This window comes from Callorhinus ursinus, unplaced genomic scaffold (genome assembly GCF_003265705.2).
Source record: "Callorhinus ursinus isolate GAN/ISIS: 27379988/994484 unplaced genomic scaffold, GSC_fseal_2.0 scaffold10, whole genome shotgun sequence".
Taxonomy (NCBI): Eukaryota; Metazoa; Chordata; class Mammalia; order Carnivora; family Otariidae; genus Callorhinus; species Callorhinus ursinus.
In genome coordinates, this window is record NW_027397072.1 from 7,753,027 (window position 1) to 7,776,132 (window position 23,106).

At 40.8% G+C, this 23,106-nt stretch overlaps 1 protein-coding gene across 2 annotated transcripts in view; it reads left to right on the top strand.

The window, feature by feature from the left end:
- Positions 1-28: 28 nt before the first annotated feature.
- The window catches only part of GRHL1 (grainyhead like transcription factor 1), a 49,525-nt gene continuing 26,447 nt past the window's right edge, over positions 29-23,106 (top strand). For both annotated transcript variants that reach the window (XM_025867727.2, XM_073896984.1), the window contains exons 1-8: positions 29-146; positions 3,339-3,525; positions 6,353-6,423; positions 8,734-9,124; positions 10,135-10,211; positions 11,621-11,777; positions 11,967-12,078; positions 13,042-13,136. In XM_025867727.2, the coding sequence (XP_025723512.1) occupies positions 127-146; positions 3,339-3,525; positions 6,353-6,423; positions 8,734-9,124; positions 10,135-10,211; positions 11,621-11,777; positions 11,967-12,078; positions 13,042-13,136 (1,110 nt within the window). In that variant the 5' untranslated portion in view covers positions 29-126. The remainder of the gene's footprint in view (positions 147-3,338; positions 3,526-6,352; positions 6,424-8,733; positions 9,125-10,134; positions 10,212-11,620; positions 11,778-11,966; positions 12,079-13,041; positions 13,137-23,106) is intronic.

The window sequence follows — 23,106 nt, forward strand, 5'->3', positions numbered from 1 at the left end:
CTCCCCCGCCCGCCGCCGCCGCCGCCGCCGCCGCCGCCGCCGCCGCCGCCTCCTCCCCCCCGGATCGGGTGTACTGTCCCAACCCGAAAGTCCAGTTCTGCGGCCCGGCAGCGGCGAGCAAGCGCGATGACACAGGAGTACGACAAGTGAGTGAGGCGCCGGCGCGCGAGTCGGGCCGTGCGGCTTGAGGCCGCCGCTGTGCGCGGGGCCCGCCGCACCTGCCGCGAGGCCGGGAGAGGCGAGGCCGGTCGGGCGGGGGTGCGAGGCTGGGCGCGGGGCGAGGCCGGGCGGGCGGGGCGCGGAGCGGGCCGGGAGGGCGGGGGGCTCGTCTCGTCGTCCACTTTCTTCACCGCCGCGGCCTCCGCCCTCGGCACCCCCTCCCCCGCGCCTTTGTTCCACCGAAGCCCCCGGGGGAGCCCCTTGCCTTCGGGACTCAATTCGGGAGGGGAGAACCCCCCCTCAGCTCCCTCCCCCCTTCCGCCTCGGCGGCCTCGTCAGGGGGACCCCCGCGCGGGCGCGCCCCCGTCTCGGCTCTGCTGCTGGCAGGGGTGCGGGAAGGGAGAGTCGGGGCGCCGCGCCGCGCGAGCGCCCCGCCAGGGTCGCTTTTGCTCAGGGGCGGCAGCGGAGCTCTTTGGGCCCCGCTCCCCCGCTGGGAAGCTCGCCGTCTCTGGCAGTCAGTCCCTTGTCGTCCAGCCATCTCCTTCAGTCCGTCCGCTAGAACTTCCGAAAGGAGAAATTTAGGGAAAAGTTGAAGCGCTCTGGTGTCCTGGCATTCCCCCCCCCCCCCCCCCCCCGGCTGGCTGTGTGAGTGAGAAAATTGTTGTAGGAGTTATTTTGCCACTTGCATCATTGATGGTAATTACAGATTACTGTAATTAAAAATCCTCAGAAAATGTCAAGAAGATGAAATCTTCGAAATCTGGGTGATAAACAGAACGCACTGTACTAATACTCCTTTTGGAGTTTGTGATTAGAGAAATATTTTTGACAAATGCAAGGCGGTAATGTAAGATGTTAACATTAAGGGACACTGGGTGAGGGATATTTCTGTATTTTCTTTGCAACTTTTCTGTGAGTGTAAAATTGTTGCGAAATAAAACATTTATTAGGAAAAAAAGTAAATTGCACCAAACCAATCTATGTACTTCAGATCAGTGAATCCAGATCAGAGGTATCCAGTTTTATCATTGTTAAGGATCATTTTATTTAAGTGATCTTTTTCTGATTGGGAAGGTTAGATATGGTGTATGGGATATCTTAAATGGATGAATCTTGTGTTCAATGTGCAGTTAAATTATTGCTTGAAATATGTTTCAGAAGTCTTTTGAGAGATCACCGATGAAGGGTTTAAGACTTACCAAAGGCAGTGATGGGCCTTTAGGGACTAGCAGCTGCCTGCCTGTCATATGAGGAAGTAGACTAAGACAGGCAACTGGTTACTGTTTATTTCTTGACTTATGGTTTAGATAAGGCAAATTTCCAAAGCTAAAATTTTGGCCTTAGGCACACTTTGGAAATGTAAGACACCTCCAGGGTGATCACAAACAGAACCATTTGCAAAAAATATTTTCTGTTGCCTGTACAAATTTGGGATGGGGGTGGGAGAAGAAGGGAAGCTGAAAAACTAGCATTACGGGAATTGAATGAGCCAAGTGCTGTCATAATCTTCTGGAAGTAGCTATTACACTATTAATAATAGCTTAGCAGTGCACCAGTAAATCACTCCAGGATACCACTGATTCAGTGGTGGTTATACTCTGCTCCTCATGGTGTAGGGAATGCACTTTTGTGCGTTTATTTATTCATTTATTGTGAATTTGAGATTTATACACACAGCCTTCATTTTTAAATAAACTGCTCCATTGTGTTTGTTTTGTGTTAGAATAGTATACCCCCTCAAGACTGCTTTCCCTACTAAATGTAATTAGTATTTGGATTTTATGCCTTGATTTTATGCCTAGACATGAGTTTAAAACATTGACTTTGAAATAAGACCCAATTTTGAGGATAAATTCGGTTGTTGCTCCGTGTTCCCACCCCTTTTCAAAGATGTTCTCCTTTTTAAAAATCCGTATCTGTTTTTAAAGGGCCTGGGTGACTGCCAAAACCCTAACCTTTGTTGATTACTTGAAAAGATAATCAATCTTTCTGCATTCACTTTTAGAGTAGGTAGGTCACCTTTAGGCCATTTACATATTTCATTTGTGTGTTGCAATGAGCGCTGATCCTTAAATTTGCTTGTTAGAATACTGATAATTCAGAGTAGTTTTAAACATTAACAATTTCTTTTCCTTAAAAAAAAAAAAACTTCATTTTGCTGGAGTTCGTGTTCCACTTTTTCTCCTTATTGACTCATTAAATAGTACCAACTGAACAGTTGTTGAGACTGTTGACATTTCAAGTTTTTGGAATCAGTAATGTTTGTTTTAATCTTTAAAATTAAATCTTCTGTAAGACTTTACTAAGGTCTCCGTTGATTTTTCTGGATTTTTCCCACCAAACTACAGTGTTAAAATGAAACCGTTCTTGCCCAGTGTGAAAATCTAGTAAAGATTTTTAAAAACAAATTTCCCACCTATTTTCTTAAAAAGCTCTTTTTGTTCAGTGGCTTTATTTATTGTTGTAGATTCTTAAGTGTTTATCTCTAAGATAAACAGTTAACTCCCATGCCAGAAAATTATGCCTCCTTATTGATTTACAGTCCCCTTTGGCCACATTCCATGCTCAATCTGCTGGTAATCAGTAGAATATTCTAACTTTCTCATATACCCCCAAGGATTAAACGAAGTCGCTCTTTTTCTTTCCGCCCCCTCCTCCTCTCTCCCTGGTTTGTGGGTAGGAAAGTTTTTAAGGCATGGTATCAACAGGAGAAAGAGGGAAGTTAACATGTAGCAGCATGATGACTGAACCGCGTATACTCTCTTTAAGAGGGTACAGTCCTGACGGTAGATGTCTGAGGAGAATGGATGTTCTGTTTTGCCTTCCTTTGTCCTTGTGTTTGTTTACTTAAGTATTTGAATAGCCTGGCATTTTCTTGGAGTGTTTTTTGTTTTGTTTTGCCAAATAGCATATCCTGGGTCACATGTATAGGTTAACTGCAGGTTCCCTGGCTGTCTCAGTACCGTATGTCTTACGGGGGGAGGGGGGGTACCCGTTGGTGTGCATTCAACTGGGTTGTCTCCTTGTTTTGTCTTAATTTACTTTGCTGGGGTGGGTCGTTGGGCTCTTTTATTAGAATATCAAGGAATTGGTTGTTTGGGTCTTTTAAAAATTAGCTTATGGTGCCTTGCGGTAAAAAGTGAGATCTATCTATATATGTGTTTTTAATTTCTCTGAAGCAAACGGCCGGTATTGGTTCTTCAGAATGAAGCACTTTATCCACAGCGGCGCTCCTATACTAGTGAGGATGAAGCCTGGAAATCTTTCCTGGAAAACCCTCTCACTGCAGCAACCAAAGCGATGATGAGCATCAATGGAGATGAAGACAGTGCAGCTGCACTGGGCTTGCTCTATGACTATTACAAGGTAGACGTGCCTTCCCTTTTAAAAACCTAACAACAGTCCAAGATGCACTTGATTCAACAGCATATAAAACAGTAATTTGCTGGTAGAATGTAATGCAAGTTGCTTCTCTAGTGACTATAAATAGTTTAATGAGTGCTTTGACTTACTGTGGTTCAAAGCTGAAAATCTACCATCATAGAATCAAAGGGTTGTTTTTAAAATGGGTGAAGTAGCCCCTGTTCTAGCTCGATCTGAAAGGTGAAGCGCCCATAAGAGAAGACGGTAGATGTGTCTACTGAGACTGAACGTTTTACCAAGGAGACTTCTTAGTGCCCTGAAGAGCAGACAGTGGTTCATTTACCTGTGCTGTAACCTTTATTCTGATGCAGTCGGAGTGATTTCCTTTTCCTTACATGATATCACTGCCCTCTGATTTGATTGTAGGATTCATGAAGGAAAAAAAGCTATATTCTAGTCTTGGACTTCCTAGTTCTAAGATCAGGACATATTTTGTTGCTTATTTCTATAGATTAGTCTTAATTAAATACAGTCTGTTCTCTGCCTGGAGTTTTATGTGATGTTCCTATCTGGAGATGGGTATCCTCATCACTGTCCTAATAATACTGGCCACCACTTACTGAGTACCTCTTTCACACTACACATGTTACTGGCATGCATGTTATTTCTGATCTCTCCAGAAAGCCTGCAGAGTATGTGGTATGATCCCTGTTTTGCAGATGGGAATAAATTAAGTTCACGGGTCACACAACTAGTATGTATTGCAGCCAGGATTTCAGGCCTGGTCTGGATTGTGCCAAAGTCATCCTCTTCAGCATGCCATGCTGTCTCCTGTGGAACGGCCTTTGCTTGCTGTAATCTTTGGCATTCTTCTTTCTGCTCAATAATAGTATGTGGTGATGGCTATATATCACAGTTGATTTTTGCCATATTTTTGTTTTTAAAACTTCCAGACCTATAGAAAACTTCAATTTAATCAGACGATTAACTCCCAGATACTTTCACCTAGATTCATCAGTTGCTTAGCTTTTGTTACATTCTGGCACTGTATTCTTTCCTGAATATAAGAAATGCAGAGAGTGGAGGCGCCTGGGTGGTTCAGTCGTTAAGCGGCTGCCTTCAGCTCAGGTCATGATCCCAGAGTCCTGGGATCGAGCCTGGCGTCTGTATCCCTGCTCTGTGGGACATCTGCTTCTCTCTCTCCCTCTGCCTCCAGCCTCCCCCTGCTTGTGCTCTCACTGTGTGTGTGTGTGTGTGTGTGTGTGTGTGTCTTAAATAAATAAACTCTTAAAAAAAAAAGAGATGTGGAGGGAAAAAAGCAAAGAAGATAGCTTGACTATGATTACCAAATTAGGGTGGGACCTAAACAAAAGATTTCATTATTTTCTCGTATGAAACCATGTATCCAGCTTGTTGTGTTTGAGAGACTGAGGTAAGTTTTGTTTTGTTTTTTTCCTTTGAATATGAAGGGAAACTTGTGTAGTAACTAACGATGCTGGAAGAAATCTTTGCCTGGGAAGTAGAGCTGAAGAATTCCTTCGAAGTGGAATATCTGTTCTTATATCTTGTTTTCTTGACTCAATCAGTGTAAAAATCATAAGTTCCTAAGTATTAATTATGAAGTTTGAAGTGTTATGTATTTGTAACTGAAACTTTTGAGAATGGGAGAAAACCAACAAGTTTAGTGCCAGAGAGACTGATGTAATAATACTGATTATAGGGGTTGTATGTGTATGTGTTTTAAATAAAGGGTCCTAAAAGTATTTTACAGCTTAGGAGGAGATAAATCATCATGTCTGTCCACTAAGCGTGACAGTCTTAGTACTACTATGTCAGGCTTCTTATGACAGGTGTAGCATTATTTTCTTTTTTAAATGAACTGATTTCAGTTCTTTGGATATAACCATCTGTCATTTTTACATAATAACTTTTTAAGTAGGCTCCACGCCCAGTGTGGAGCCCAACCCTGGGCTTGAAGTCATGACCCTGAGATCAAGACCTGAGCCGAGATCAAGAGTCAGAAGCTTAACCGACTGAGCCACCCAGGCACCCCTACATAATAACTTTGATAAAGCTTTAAAAGCACATTATTAACACATGAAACAATTTATTTTGTGTTTAAAGGTAATTATACATTCACAATGAAAAGAGTCTCAAACATTTAGCAGTTCTGGAGTACATGTTTGTAATTAGTCTCAAGTGGGTTGATGTCTACAGTACACCTGTAATGTTAGCCTGCTTTCACCTCCTGTGTAAAGAAGAACAGAATCAAGAAAAGGCATAGAACAAACTGAGTTTGATTTGTCCTTTGGGTATCAGATATATGAATCCCAGAGTATCTGGAGAAATTTATCATTTGAAGCCAGCACTTGGATCTTGGAAATGAACTGTTAGCATGGCTGATCCTTTTGATTGTGCATTTGATCTGAAAGGAGGGGTGGTGAAAAGGAGCAGCGAGGACGCCGAGAGTCCAGTTGTGTTTTCAGTAGCTGCTTCTTTATTCCGTAGCGTGTAAATAGGTAAAACCAAGCCAGAGGTTTGTTTGTTTTTTTTTTTTAAGAGATTCAAACTCAATGGCAAAGTAAATTTGTGATGCCCTGAGTTTATTTGGCAACTAAAGAATCGTCAGTTTTTACATATTAACCTCGTGACAAGATTTGTAAGCTCTTGAGGGCAGACACTCTCTTATTCATTGTGTATCCCCACAGCCTGGCATTCAGTAGGCAATCCAGTAGACATATGAGTGGTTGAACTTAACTGAAAAATAAGAGGCTGAATCTAGACTCCACTGAGTGAGAACTAAATTCTATCATGTTTGTTAATATCTAAGGTTCCAAGAGAGAGGAGGTCATCAACAGCAAAGCCAGATGTTGAGCACCCAGAGCCAGATCACAGCAAAAGGTAATGTCTAATAGAGAGCATAAAATAGTACTGTTGTATTTTCACAGGGTTCTGTGAAAATAAAACAGGAGTTTAAATGAAAAAGCTCTAGTGGAAGAGGTAGGTGATAATTACCATTCTGTTGCTCTGAGAAGTTGCCAGTTTCTTTAGACATAGTTAGTTGCCTTTTCTGCAAACCAAAGCATTAACTTTCTTTTTCTGTGGAGGGATGTGTTTAGTAATAATGTAAGCAAACTGTTCCCTTATTTGTCTTTGAGTCTCTCTTGAGAAGGGTGTGGCATTTAATGCAAAGGTGGGAGTCCTTAAAAAAATATTAAGTACCAATGATCTTGAATAAAGGCCTAAGTAAAACTTAATGAAGTAGCTGTATTCCAAACTCCTGTTGAAGTTATTTTAGATTATTTAGGTTAAAACTTTCAGAACATTAAGGCTTTTATAGACGTGAAAAATAATTTAAACGTACCTTGTAAATTTCCCTGTGTTCTGTTGTAATAGAAATAAATAGATATTTATTTATTCATATTATCTATCAATCTATTTATTAAATATATTTAGTGCGAGAAAGGGGGGCAGAGGGAGAGAGAGAATCATAAGCAGACTCCACACCTAGCTCGGAGCCCGACATGGGCCTCGATCTCACAATCCTGAGATCATGACCTGAGCTGAAATCAAGAGTCTCAACGTGTCACCGACTAAGCTTTCTAGGCATCCAGGAGTAAAATATTTTTAAAGAAACAATGATCACTCAGAATCCCACTATCTCAATTACTTACTCTTTGGGTGTGCATGCACCTTTTATGTGGTTGTGGTGTGTATTCACATTTGGTAGTTTGTGTTCTTCTACTTAATCCCTTCCATAAGTGTTTTCCATGTTGCTATTTTAATCTTCATAATTACCTTTTGGAGAAGGACTTATGGCTTTTATTATGTTACTTTTTATTATGGGTATTTTCAAACAACAAAAGTAGAGAAATAATATAAGCCTATGTGTATCATTACTAGCTTCAAAAGTTACTAACATAATTCCTCCTGTTTGATCTACTCTACCCTCTTCTCCAACTTTTAAATTAATTGTTTATTTATTTTTGCTATAGCCTTTAAGCAAAACTTAGTTATCCTAACATTAAGGCTCTAATTTTTTTTTTTTCACACTACTTCAAAGCCTTGACAAACAACTTTCTAGATAGCTTTTTCCTTTTTTTCTTTCATTAGGATAAATTCTTGGAAATGAATTTATGGTTCAAGGTTAGAACATTTCATTGATCTGAAATGTACAAAACTGCCAAGTTGCTTTTTTTCCTTAAAGGTATCAGCCTATATTGTTTGAAAATTCATTAATTTTACCCTGGACTAGAAATCATCTTCTGTTGCCCAGAATATTTATTAAACCAGAAGTAATTTTATGCAAATATATCTACCGATACAATGTAACCATCAGTTTCCTTTTGGTGTAGAGAAAGCCAAATAAGCATAAGTACTAGGAGAAGTGGTGGCCAAATGATAAAGGTTCATATTTCTTGAGCCCTTTTGCACCAGGCATCATCATACACGTTTCAGCACCTCGTCTCATTTCATCCTCATCACAACCTTGTGAGGATAGAGAGATAGCATTATTACCCCCATTTTATAGATGAGCATGTACTTACTAAGAGGTAAAATAGCTTTCCACAGGTCACAGAATTTGAACCAAGGCAAAATGACTCTAGAGTCTGTGCTTGAAGCACCATACTGCTCCAGCCAGTTATGTTGTTTTTTTTTTTTTTTTTAAGATTTTATTTATTTATTTGACAGAGAGAGACACAGCAAGAGAGGGAACACAAGCAGGGGGAGTGGGAGAGGGAGAAGCAGTCTTCCCGCCGAGCAGGGAGCCCAATGCGGGGCTCGATCCCAGGACCCCGGGATCATGACCTGAGCCCAAGGCAGACGCTTAACGACTGAACCACCCAGGCGCCCCCAGCCAGTTACGTTTGTAGCTTCAGGCTTCTAGTGAAATCTGACCACTGTATTAGGATTATTGAAAATAAAGTACAGTAAAGGAGAGCTCTGAGTTCTCTAGATTTCAAATGAAATTTTACTTGATACTTTTGGATTTTATGACTGATTAACCATGAAGTCTTTTTTTCTTGCTCTAGTAATGGGTTGTCATTGCCATTTTCTATTTATTTGGTATCACTCAAGTGTATTATTATTATTATTATTACTCTTGCACAGGACCCAATGGCCCATTGCCATTAGGAAAATGAAAATTGTCAAAGAACTGTATCAGCATTGAGTTTGAAAACACAGTTTTCTTTTTTTTTTTCCTTAAAGAAACAGCATACCAAATGTGACTGAGCAGTCCCTCATTTCTGCTGGAGAAAACAGAGTGCAAGTACTGAAAAATGTGCCATTTAACATTGTCCTTCCCCATGGCAACCAACTGGGCATTGATAAGAGAGGCCATCTAACAGCTCCTGATACAACAGTCACTGTCTCCATAGCAACAATGCCTACCCACTCCATCAAGACAGAAACCCAGCCCCATGGCTTTGCTGTGGGAATCTCTCCAGCAGTATATCATCCTGAGCCCACTGAGCGGGTGGTGGTTTTCGACCGGAACCTTAATGCTGACCAGTTCAGCTCTGGTGCTCAACCCCCAAATGCTCAAAGGCGAACTCCAGACTCTACCTTCTCAGAGACCTTCAAGGAAGGCGTTCAGGAGGTACAGGAAATGCAAGCATCTTCCTAAGACGTTTGTGTGTTTGTATAAGTATTGGGTTCCACCTCTTCCTTGTTATGTAAGCTTGAAACTCAGCCTGAAATGAATGGATTAGGAACAAAAGATTTTTTTTTTTTTAACGAGAAAAGGCCCATGGGTATAATTTGTAAACTAAACCTATAAAACCAGAAATTATTATCAAGGGCACATGGCTAATCTTACCAGCATTTGAGTTAACAATTATGATTTCAGCTAAGTGATTTGTTAGAGAAAGAGAACCCCATACATAATCTTCCATCAACAACAGATATCTCCACATAAATCTGTTTTCAGCTTTTGCCCTAGACCAAAACAAGATTCTTGCAATTGGTCTCAATATAAAATGACTTCTCATGTGTTTGCTTGGTTTCTCTCGGTTGGTAGTAGAGTCAGGGAGGCAGTAGATGTTGATGATGAATGCATTGTGTGAAATTTACAGATTAACTCCAAATGCTTTGGGGGTTTTGTGGTGATGAACACCTCTCAGGTAAAAGGGAATGAAGATGTTTGAAGCCATATTTAAGTCTCATGGGTAAAGGAACATCCCTCTGCTTATGGAGTTAGGAGTAGAATAGTAGCCTTTTCTGAGAAAATGCACCAATCCATCCAGCACTGGGTGCAGACTTGATAATGTATCTTCACTTGGTGTGATGATCCCTAAAAGTCACAAGATTTTGGTGGCAGAATCTAGAGTTTGAACAGAATTGAGATGTGTGGGGAAGTTGGGAAAAAGGGATAAGGCAGCACTCTGGGGGAGTACCTGCATAGATTGTCTTCATCTAATTGAGTGGCATATAAAATGGATATTTTTCTTTCAGAATTTTTTTGTAGAGTTACAATTTTTATTTTAAAATGAATATCGAATGAGTAATGGGTTGCTGTAAGCCACATACTTCTGTGCTGTACCACATATTGGTCTTTAGTAAGCCTGATAACCAGTTAAATAGTTGTGGCTTATTACATTGATATTTCAGGTTTTCTTCCCCTCGGATCTCAGTCTACGGATGCCTGGCATGAATTCAGAGGACTATGTTTTTGACAGTGTTTCTGGGTAATAGTTGTCTTTTAATTTGATTTTTAACTTTCAGCTTTTAATGACTTTTTTGTTAATTTGATATTGGAAAATCAGAGGTGGCTTTGGTGGTATTATCTTTGCTAGAGGACATTTGCTTTAGTGAATTTAATTTTGAACTCTGTACTGTGTTTCATGTTTCTTTCATTCTTGGTGTTGGTGCTTTTTCTGTCCTTCAGTTTCTTTATGTGGTGGTAGAATGGAATCTAAAAGAAGAGATGAGGGGATTAAATTAGATCTCTGAGCTCCCTTCTGTTTCCAAAAGTGTATAATTCTGTGAGAATTTAGGAATAACATCAAGTGGATTTTTTATTACCCTCACTAGTGGTAAAATAAATGAAGTCAGCTTTTTTCTGACCCCGACAACCTCTTCTTTTAAAACCTCACAAAATTGTACCTCGTGCCGGGAATATGAATATCTTCCAAGTTAATTATGAAAATGTACAAACACCTTCAGATATTTTTTAAAAGCATTTAGAATTTCATTTTATAATTTTGTCTTATGCATTTTTTATATGTTGTATTTTGGAGTAAAAACAGTTTATTTTTTAAAGTCTAGGATTTTATGGGAATTGAGATTTCCCTTAAAGACCTGCCTCAAGGTACAGGAGTCACAAACTCAGATGCCTTTAGGATCTAAGATAGGCGTCAGCAAACTTTTTCTGTAAAGGATCAGATAGTACATATTTAAGCTTTGTGGGCCTTACAGCCTCTGTTGCAACTGCCCAGCTCTGCCACTGCAGCACAAAAGCAGCTATAGATAATACATAAATAAAGGGTGTGGTTTATTCCAATAAAACTTTATTTATAAAAATAGGTGTAATTTTCCAACTCTGGTCTAGGAAGGTTATTAAACAACTTGAGGGAGATATATGCATGTTACTTTAAGGTGATAGTAAATGTAGAGAACTGTGTAGTGCCCATCCAAAAACATTTAAATTACAAGCAAAAGTAACAAAAAGTGCTGTGCAGACCAAATCGAATTCAATCAGAGGCCTACCAGCCACCTGTTTGCAACCTTTGCTGAGTAAATACCAAATTGGCAGCATGTCTTGTGAGATTTCCTTCCAAAGTCCTTTTCAGCTTCTAGTATTTTTAATATCTTTAGCTTTTAAACTAATTTTTAACCTTATTACATCATAGAATTTCTAGTAGGCATTTCGTAGCCCCACATATGAGAGATTTGAGAATATCTGTGTTACTTAAGATTATATTTATCGTGCAAGAAGTAGCAAATGCTATTTATAATATGACGTAGTCAGTTGGATGTTTCCTGGTAGTTGGCTATTTGCATACATCCACACTGAAGCATTTCGAGATCGCGCTAACGCATAAAGAAAGCTTCCAAAAGAGTGGATTAGAGAGCTGTGGCTTTTTTTGTTCTTTAGGAACAACTTTGAATACACCCTAGAAGCCTCAAAATCGCTTCGACAGAAACCAGGAGATAGCACCATGACCTACCTGAACAAAGGCCAGTTCTACCCTGTCACCTTGAAGGAGGTGACCAGCAGCGAGGGGATCCACCGGCCCATCAGCAAAGTCCGAGTAAGTTCTCTTAGTTCTCTTCTCCAGAAAAGCTAGTCAGAGCTTAATATTCCTGGGTCTGAAGAAGATCTAAATGAAGATCTAAAACTGCAGTTTTCAGCTTTAACTGTAAAATAGAACACTAAGTAAGATTTCCAAAAGATACTCACCCTTTAGTGTCTTTATATTATAATGCCTTCTCTTTCATAGAGTGTGATCATGGTGGTTTTTGCAGAAGACAAAAGCAGAGAAGATCAGTTAAGGCATTGGAAATACTGGCACTCGCGGCAGCACACGGCTAAACAAAGATGCATTGACATAGGTAAGTAGCTCCAGAGCCTGCTTTTATTCCCAGAGGTGCAAGCATCCAGTTTTCCAATTCCAGTTATTTTTGGCAGTGATCAGCTTCCTGCCGAAAGCATTTGAATTTTTATGCCAGCTACTGATCTGTTCCAAACACTGTTCTCGGCCTCCTGGAATCAGTGCTCTTAACATTACTTCCTTCATAAGGACATGTGGCCCAAGCAGTGGCTCTCCAGATGACACTGGACTAGAAGCTCTAGAGCTTGTGTGCATAAGAGTGCCCTGCTCTTTGGTCTGCAAAGTTTTTGAGGTGAAATGTCTTCTTTAAGAGCTACTGATTATTTGTAGATGATGGTAAAGTCGGGAGAAAAAACCTAAATAAACAAGTAAAAGCAAATACTGCTGGCGGGCACTTACCTAACCATCTCCCCTGGTTACATGTTGAACTGTCCTGCTAGACTCTTCTGTCTTTAAAGAGACCCTGTGATGTATCACTTGGGGTATAGCGGCAGACCTGGGCAAATCCGTATTTAATGAAGTGGCTTTATGAGAATGGCTGTTTTTGCCGTGTATATAATTTTAGCATAAAACCCTTGTCTGTATCACAAGATGGTCCTTTATCTTACTGTTACCTCTTTTGTCTTTTGTAACGTTCTCTTTTCAGAAAAATTAAAAGAGCTGAGTTCTAATCTTGGTTCTCTGGGCTAGTTTTGTGACCTTGGGACAATTACTTAAACTTTTTAGTCCCAAATATCTTAATTTTGACATAATGGGAAAAAATTAAATATGTCTAAGCTTACCTGTATTTTAAAAATCCTGTGATTCTTTTTCTTCATCTTTTGAACCTTTTCAACCCAACAATATGTTCATTTACATTTTTCGGAGACAATAATATGGAAAACGGAATCTTACTTTGAACTGCTACAGTCTCACTTTGGAACCAGAAATAACGATTTCCCTTTCTCTTTCATCACTTATGTAGCTGACTATAAAGAAAGCTTCAATACCATCAGTAACATTGAGGAGATTGCATATAATGCCATTTCCTTCACTTGGGACATTAATGACGAAGCAAAGGTAGGTAACGGAGTCCAGGGACTCCTCTGCTTCCAGCTTTTTGAGGGAAAGTGGGAGGAGCTTAATGATTTGACGCCTGATTTTTTTTTTATGGTTTTACATGTTTTTGTTCTTTTGCTAAGGAAAAGGGAGAATAAGCTCAGTAAGAGGACAGGTTAGAGCCATTAAGTCATGAAGTGCATGAAAATGAGACAAGACTTTGGGAGAAGTAGCTGTTGTCTCATCAGCTGTGCCCTTCCTTCCAACTTAGCAGAGCCAGCTAGATTCGAGACTTTCTCTCTTTTCATTATTTTACATTTTTTTTGAAAGTACAGCTTCTTCCAGATGTTATGAAACTGTCCTTGTCCCCTCTCCTTCCTCCAGAAAGGACAATTTTTGTCAACCTGCTTCAGCACGCGTGGTGCAGTGCATGAACCTGCAGGTGGTGGGGGAAGCCTGGCACTGCATGCTGTTTGTCGGGGCGCCTGACGCCCCATTTCCTGTGCTCCTTTTCCGTATTTGCAGAGTGGCATTAATACCTGCCTCTTCCCTCCTGCAGGCACATTGTGTGGATTATTGAACCAATGCTCATGAAGCTGTTGGGAGTTTCTTCAGAAAGGCTCTTAAAAGTTTTTGTTAGCAGTACTCACCTACCATTACTTTCAAATACAGCTAGAGTAAAGTTCTCCTCTCTGGGGCTTTTCCTCTTGCAGAGTTGCCTCAATTCACATGGTCATTTGGATCATTCTAACTGGAGTGTTCGGTCCTTGCAAGAAAAATTAAGCATATCCTTAAGTCTATTTCTGCCCTTCCCACAGCATTCTCTTAGTATAATCCCCCTTTCCCGGTATTATAGGGGTTTGGTATGTAGTTTTTTCTTTAGGTTACTTGAAAAATTGGCAGCTCAGTCGTCACAGTAGAAACGCACACTCATTTGTGGGCGGTGGTGTGGAGCCGATGTTGAGTGTGCGTTGCAGACTTGCTGTTTGCAGGCCACTGCTCTACGTCCAGGACCAGGTACAAAGTGAGGACCACCTTTCTGTCCTTATCAACCTTTTTTGTTTTTTCTCTTACTTATTCAATGGGAAGTTTAGCAGTGATGGAATAAAACAGCATTAGGTATTAGTTATTGCATAACTTAATTTTTTACTGCCTAGGGTTGCTTTTAAAAAAAATCCTATGACTGGATTCTTGAGAACGTTGTGAACTTTGCGTTATAATTGCTTTCCTTTCTTATTGGTGGCGTCCTGTCTAAGGCAAAAGTGTGTCTTCAGTGGAGGATATGGTGAGCTGGGTCTGCCAGCCTGGAAGGAAGTGTAGGTTATTGCATTCGCATGAAGGGCTTCTTGCCGACCACCTTGATCCTATACAAGTGTCCTCAGGTTGCTTAGTCCAGAGTCTGGCACTTGATTAAACTGTGAATTCACTACAGAAGAGCTATTAAGAGGAAAAAAACTTTTCATTTTATGTAATTGTTGCTACAGTTACTTTGAAATTAAATATCATAGTAGGACTCAGCAGCCTATAAGAACAGCTGGCCCTTTGCCCTCCGGGTGCTTGTGTTCTTAAAGCAAAATAGAGATAGACTTCCTGTTTGCCATTAGGGACTAATTGAGAAATCGTGGAGGAGGTGACTGGCAACATCTAAGTCCTGAGTCTACCTTTCTGACTTACTTGTGACCTTGGGTTTAGTCCCTTAGTTCACTAGCTCAGTTTTCTCCCCTCTATCCCCCTAGGAAAATAAAAAGGCTGTGGTGGCCAGCTCTCTTTTTCATTGGCACGTCATCAAGATTAATAAGCACTTGTCAGAGTGCATGGCGATCTGGGCGGAAAGGCCCGGCATGTGGGCAGGGTGTTCTGTTTGTCTGATGTGTCACTCTGGGGTGGGAGTAATGAAAGCCCAGATGATGGGTTAGGATAATGGCTGCTTTCATTCCGAAGACCTTCAGCATATTTGTATTAAAGAGAAATGTTGTTGGAGGTGTGTCTTAAGTAGCCTTAATAGCTACTTGTTCATTGATGTAGGTAAATTCAGTTTTCATTTCCCCTTCCAGACCCCCAACGCTGACTTGGTTTTTAAGCCTTTGCCTGCTACCGGAAGGAGTTTGTGCCATTTCTTAATGAGGCTGTTACCTTTTGATGCTGATATCAGGCATCAGCTTCAAGCGTGTGTTGGAATTCAGTATCTAGATTCTTTGCTTTCCCTGGCCAAGTTGATGTTTTCTGTTTTTACACTTAAAGTAATTGATGCCCCAGGGAAGCTAGAGTGAACACGTATACATGCAGAATCTTGTATAGATTTTTTAAATTTTTGATTCTTTTTCAAAAGTATCCACTTTCTTTGCCCACTTTCTTGTTCTCATTTAGGATACGTTTGTTGATTCTTAATTCCTGTTCATTCTCCCCCACAAACGTAAGAGTATATATGTGGCATTCCCTTTCTCCCCAACACACTTTAAAAACAAATCTAATATCCCCTTTTGGCCATGCCAGGATGAGTAAAACCAGAATTCTGGCCCCGTGTTGACATCTGAATCTTCCTGTAGCTTCTGCGGCTCACTTTGGGGGGTGACTATGTTTTGAGGACATAGGAGGAATCCTGAACACCATGGCTTATGTTCCAGTTTGGGAAGAACACTGCCCAGACTAGACTTATCATATGCTGTCCCTGTATCCACTCCCGTCCATCAGTGTTATCATATACCTGCTCTTACCATAGGAACTTGAAGAAATCATGTAAAAAGTCATGTCATGAGTTTTCAAGTGGCAAGGAGGAGGAAGCTGCTTTGAAAAGCCGAGATAGCTTAGAAATAGTCCCCCAGGTGGCCCTAACCTCTCTGCTGTACAGACCTATTTCAGTTCATTTTCCTGTCTTCCACACGAAGTTAGATTTGTCTTGGTAGCCGGTCTTCTTTTAAAAAGGCAGACACCTCTTTATAATCAGATTTCTTCCCTTCAGATATGCAGCTGAGATCAGCTGCTTGAGGTAATTTTGGCAGGGAGAGGCATCCACCTTTGAAACATTAAAAGGTGCAGCTCTGGTGAGGTGCTGAAGTTTAGAATTACTGAGTTCTGAGGGCATTGGTCTCATGGGAAAGAGAGGACTAGGAAGTGAGAAGGGCGCATGAGGAAGGTGGGAGAAGGTGTGCACTCACCTTCTTGGGCTATATGTATATGGCCCGAGCCAGCTGTGCACCTCCCCCATCCCAGGGTTCATGACGCAGCAAATAGCTAGTGTCTCCTCTGACTCAGGCACTGCGCTAGATCCAGGCCAAGGACACTGGTATTGTAAATCAGGTATATTGCCGGTTAAAATAGGCTTTTGTGGGATAGCTTGAGATCCTAAATATAATATCATGAAAAGGGTGTTTATATCACTTTGCAGATGAACTTTGGAGACGCTAATAATTTATAAATTGGGATTGTCTGTCCTATTCCAGTTACAGTATTTCTAGAATCCAGTGGTTAATTCTGGATAGGCTGCACATCTTGGCCTTGAGTTTTATTTCTTGCTTGGTTTATAAATGTAAGAGTTTACAACAGCATTGAGATTTGGTTAGTGATAGGAAGTAAGAGCCTCTCAAAGCCTGAAGATCTAAAATAAATAGAGGAAACAGAAGTTAGGGAGAGAGAATTAACTTCTTTGAATGTTTTATGCTAGGCACTGTGCTGAGGTGCCTTCCCTGTGTTTGCACTTAACGAGGCAGTGCTACCTGCTCAGTACCCCGAAAAAAGCACTTAGTCCTCTAGATGAGTACATGTTTGCTACTTGGTCATCACAGTGAGGCTGTCTGAGGAGGCAAGAATCTAGACCTTGAAATGGACAGAAAGCGTTTTTGACAGGAGAATATTTTAAAGTATAGCAGCACCTAGCTGGCTCAGTCAGTGGAGCCTGTGACTCTTATCTCAGAGTGGTGAGTTCAAGCCCCAATGTTGGGGGGTAGAGATTACATTAAAAAAATAAAATCTTTAAAAGTAAAAATTCTCATTAATAGAGTAGCATTATGGCTTCACTTATAAATTCCCATAGTAGAAGAGCACTCTGCTAACGAAATAATTTATGTTGATTGTTAGGTAAGTGATGTTTAACTACAGAGAAATATAAATTATAGCTGTATTGGAATCAAGTGAGAACTGGGCCAGCCAGCTCTGAGGGAGCCCTTCGTTCAGGGCAACGCTGATAGGAAGGGATCTCTGTTGATGGACTAGGGACACACCGAGTTATAGTTACCTAGACAATACGGCAATAGGAGAACAGCTACAATCCAAAGCAAAGCTCAGGTTTTCTTTGGTCATCTATATGTAGTTGTGATCTCCAGAATATTAAGCAAATTTTTTATTTTTATTTTTAAAGAGTTTTAGAGAGTGCACACGGGCGCCTATGTAAGTGGGCATGCGTGTGAGGGGGGTGAGGGGAGCGGCAGAAGGAGTGGGGAGAGAGAATCCTAAACAGGCTCCATCCTGAGCATAGAGCCCGATGTGGGGCTGGATCTCACCACCCCAAGATCGTGACCTGAGCCAAAATCAAGAGCCGGACACTTAACTGACTGAGCCACCGAGGGACCCCAAATATTAAGCAAACCTTTTAAAGATGTAATGGACCCCGGGGATATAAAACATCTAACAGATTTTTTCCAATAGCAACTTGTAAATTTTTACACCAGAAGGTGTGTTGTGGTGCAGCTACCATTCACAAGTTTGATTTTTAAACTATCAACAGCAAAGAACTTCCTGTCAGACATGCATCAAGCTCCTGCTAGAGGAAGCAATATCAAGAAGAAGTTAGATGTGGAGTCTAATTTTGTTTCATTGTCTTGCGCATCCATGGCTTGAAACAACCTGGCCTTTTTCCTCCAGAGCTGTTGTGGAGCCTGGTTGCTTTTTCAGAAAGTCTTCATTAGACCTTCAGAAGGCAGCGCTCCATTTCATTCTGTGATTGGATTTTTCCTAGATAGATGAGATGGAATGACGTCTTTTTCTTGGTGGCCTGATCTTATCTGTGAGGGATGACAGAACCAATTTCTACACATTTTGTCTCTTCATGGTCAGGGGGGAAGGGGGGGCAGTCAAAGATAGGGCAAAACCAGAGCATCCCATTCTCTAGAGGAAAAAAAACTGTCAGTGAGAGCATTTTAATGCTTTTACTTTTAAATATGACCCATCAACTCTAAGAAGGAATACCGAGGCATTCTGAAGGATTGTCATTCTGAGCCAAATGTTTTATATATCTTGGGAGAAGCTCATGTTACAAAAGAAAGAGGATTAAAATAGAATGCACAGCCTGACTGGGGTACTGAGCAGCTTTACCATGAGGGGCCTGTGTTTGGATGCAGCTTTGGTATCTTTCCCTTTTGTCTTCTTGTCTCAGCAGAAAGTGTGGAGTTCCTGGTGAGGGATTATTGAGGCTTGCAGAGTTCATTCTGTCAGAGGGGTGTAACCATTCTGGTAACTTGAACTTAAGACTTTTTGTAGGTGCTTGTGGGATGCAGGTTTATGAGTTTAATAACAGTTTGTTGTTTTGTCTAAGCATAATATTTGGAATTCATTGTGAGAGTAATTTTTAATTTGTTTGGACTGAGCATATTGCATGCATTTATAGGGATTCCATTCTAGTGAAGCATCAATTAAGTGCTCTATTAAAGTGAGGTGTTGCCATGTTTGGTTGCATTAAGCAGGGACAGGTTCGGTTTGTTTCACAACTTTAAATTTCCAGTGTGAATGGGAGGGAGGAGGGAGAGAAGTGAGTCAAATATTTTACTTGCAATTGCAATTAAATGCAGGCAGGTGATTTAAAACAAAAGTGTATACTCCCTGGCCTAAATAGAAGTCAGGAAACATTGCTACTTTTAAAAAACAAAGGATAAGAGACTTCTAATGTCTAGGCAGATGCAAGGCTGACGCCATTGAATGGGATTATCCCTGTGTTCTCTCCTTAGAGCCCCCAGGGTGGGGGGGAGGGCAGGGAAGGGGAACGTAAGGTAGCCACGCAGGCTTCTGAATTGTCATGCATTTGACTCCAGGTGTTTTAAAAGTACATATTTATCAAAGTAAAAAATAAATTTTTTGGTGCCAGAAACGTCACATTCCTTTAAAGGTGGTAATGAATAGTCTTTTGAGTTTTAGTTTGATCGGTTTTGGAAATGACAAGAAGTTTTTGTTGATGGGAGACTGTGGAGAATGCCTTTAATTAGCTGATACGGAGTAAATTCTTAGCAATTGGAAAGTTTGCTTTGAAGAAACTGTTCTGGGTCTGATCAGGAGGAAGGTTTCTTTTTGAAACTTCTTACATTTCTTTTTGTTGGACTCTGGCTTGAAAGTATTTCACGTTGTATACTCTAGTGTCTAAGCAAGAGGTTCAGCCAGATGGAAAATAAAATGCACTGAATCCTGGTGGAAATTTAGAATGTGCAGGTAACAATAGTGCACATTTATTGTAGCACACGCCTGAGGGTAGGAGCCCAGCGCATTATGTTTTTGATTGGACAAGGGAGACACTTGGCAGCTGAAGAAAGCTTTGGTTTGGTAGTGAAACCTATATCTTGTGAAACAGGTTTGAAGCATCATGTCTTATCCGCCATTTGTGCCGTCACTTGAATTTGTTTTTCGTTCTTTTTTTCTTTCTTTTTTGGTCAAATTTTACCCCTTCCACCACCCTGCCACTGTCAAGAAACACTGAGCTCCTCTCCAGAACTTTCTTCTTTGACAGCTTGTCACCTCAACCCTTCTTCTCCAGGTCCTTCCTGGAAATTCCATCTAAAGTGGTTTTATAAATCTGTCGTTTCAACCAGTTTTGCTCCTTGTGAGCTAAATCGGAGAACTCTTGACTCCGGCCTGACAGTAGTAGTAGTGACTGGGTTTTACCTGAGCAGTAGGGGGCCTTGGAGTTCAGGTTTCTTTCATACAGCAGATCTTCGCGCAAGACTCCAGATCCTTTAGTAAATATAAGTGAACTCTCTACATTGATTGCTCATTTGAAGACTTTTTTCTTTAGCTTTTTTTAAAATGATTGGAAGTCAGCTTGCCTGCCAAGTCTGCCCTTATGACCCATGTGCTTACCTGTCCCATTCTGAGCCTAGAGATGCTGGAATGTGGTCTGTATTTGCCTTGTGTCACACCTGCATCCAGTTCTGCATATTTCACAACAAACATCCTACTTATTTGGGACAACAGGTGCCAAATCACTATATCTGCCAAGTGTCCTTAAGTTCACCAGGTCCCCCTTAAAGGCTCTGACAGAGGGAAGTCAGTATGTGGGTACCTCCAGAATGTCTCTGTGTGTCTCTCTTCCCATCTCCTCTGTTTCTCTGTCTCTGTTTCTCTCTCTTCTCCTTTTCTCTTTCTTTGTCTCTGTGACTTTCCCCTGGCTCTGTGCAGTCTGTGCAGAAACTGGAGCTGCCCTGTGGGTGGTGTGGGAAGGCAGAACTGAGAACACAGAAAGGGTGAGGACTTGTGAGAGCCTTGTTTTTTCTTCAGGGAAACACCCCATGTAGAAGTGAGAAGATTTTAGGTTAGTGCCCTGCTCTTCCCAGATCCCTCTCCTCCCTACTCTCAGCCCTCCGATTCTTTTTCTTATCTCGTGATGGTCGTTTGATAGTCTGAGAAAGCACAAATCCTAGTGGCACATTTGGAAGCTTCTAGTTCAGGCTGTGATCATTCTGTAGGAGGGTGTTTTTAATGACCTCACATCATCAGAGTAGTAGGGAAGTATGACTGCTAGGATTATCCAGTGAATCAGTGGAAGAACTGGATTCTACTTCTGAGTTTATGACTCAGTCTCTGATACCTTCCTGGGCTTCATTAATTAGGCCTGCACTTGCGGAATAAGTAGAGGAGCTACAGGGATCATACAGAACTAAGATAATCAGGGTTTGTTTGGGTTTGTTTGTTTGGTTTTGACTGGGGAGGAGGAATATTGATTAGGATTAAGTGTCTGCTCTATAATGCTCAATAAATGTTCCTGTCGATTTAGACTTTAGCCAAGAATTGGATCTTGATTTCTTGGTTTAAACTGGTTCCCATTCATTGGCTTCTGTTAACATCTATATCTTCATATCAACATATTGGAAAAGGGGTGATTTTATTCTCATTGATTAGTGCTGTTGGATTTAGGATGAGAATAAACTTTGTTTTTGACTTTGTGTTGTAATTACATATGTCAGGAGGTTTCTAACCAAAAAGAGCTACTTTTAGATATGTTTTAGAGCGATCTTTTTGACTGATATGGAAGAGAGTTAAATTAGAATTTGTTCAGGGTGTCTACTTTCAATTTAGTAGATCTAAAGTTACATTCTAGGGTTAAAATTATAAACTTTGTATCTGACTAAGCTGAATTCTAATACTAGATGGGGTTAAAATGAAAAAGATTCCCAGAGGCAACTGGGACTGTATCCAAGGTAGCTGCAGCTGTCTCGAAGGGGACCATGTCATCAGCTAAATCTTGTGACTTATATGAAGTCAAATAGGAACTGGGCACAGACTGCCCTTTGATATGAAGGATAGGGACCTTTCATTTCATGCCTCATGATCAGAGAACAACCTCTGCTCACAGCCATTTGGGGGTCACTTTTTCCCTGTTTTTCTACTTCTCGGGACAATTTTTCCATGAGGTGCTTCTTCAGTTCTCTCTGCTTCGTCATGGCAGTGTGGTTTCAAGAGCGCTGAGTTTGGAGCAGGAGATATGGGTCCTGGCTTTGTCTTTGCCTTCTATTTCCTGTGTGTCTTTTACTGTTTGTGTCTTCAGAGCCTGAGCCTCAGGCACAACTGAACACTGTCTCTCTTGAGTTAAAAGGTGTGGAGTAGCCAGAGTCTGAACCATATGCTGCTCATGCTAAAGGTAAATGTTTGTAGGGTATACAACAAATATTGAAGTACATTTTTGGAATATAAAAAACGTTTTTCAGTTGTGAGGTTTTTGAAGCATCTTTCATAGATAAGTCAACCAACTTTTCTTTTTTCTTTCCTTCTTTCTCCCAGATCTTTTCTCTTTTCCTACTTACGTTTACCAAACAGTTGAAACTCACTTGAACTATCTGTGCATTGTAGTACACAAATGACAGTATATAATATTGATATAGGTAATCAGGAGTGCTCTCGGCTCCGTGTGCTGACACTTTTCCAAAAGTCTGCTGTGTATAATCTGGTTTGCAAGAGCAAAACACCATTCTTCCTTGAAGGATTGTTTTATTTCAGTCATTGACCAATTTAAATTATTTCTCACATCCGTCCAGGAAATTCTATGCAAGGTAACTAATCTGTTGTTACTATGTGGAAGAACTGGCTTAAGATGTCATGTTGCAAAGGGTTGACTTTCTTAACTATACATTCATTCAGCAGATTATTTATTGTACTTCTCTATGCAAGAACTATGAGGACATAAAGAAATGATTCAAGCATAAAGCCTGTCCTCAAAAGAGATTATACTCTCTCTGTAATGATACAGGTCATAAGTGAGGTTAAAAAAACCCTGAAGATGTCCAGGGAACAGGAGTACTTTCAGCTAAGGGAATCAGAGAAGGCTTTATGGAAGAGAATGCACTTGCTGTGCTTCTTTGGAAGGGTGGACCTGCAGAATATTTTTGCAAAGTCTATTTGATTGGATCTGTTTTCTTTTTCTGTATACCCCCCTCCCATAGATTATCTGTTGTGAATTTAAGTGGAAAAGAGGCAACTGGAATACCTTAGTCTAGAGGTGCTTTGACATTTTGAGGCCCAGACCTTGTGTAGTGTAGAAAACAGCAGAGTGGACAGTACCACCACCATTAGTATGGCATGAAGCTACAAGTAAAGGGATAAAATGTTTATTTATCAAATGCAAAATTGTTAGATACCTGCAATTGCCTTAATAGATGGTCACTGTAGAGAACATCTTCAAGTGTAAAAGTGGGTAAATGCAGTAGAAGATCACCTCATTGCTCATTATGCGGCTTTATCTCTGCTCTAGAACTTACCATTTCTCCCTCTGTATGTATATATATTTACAGATATATACATG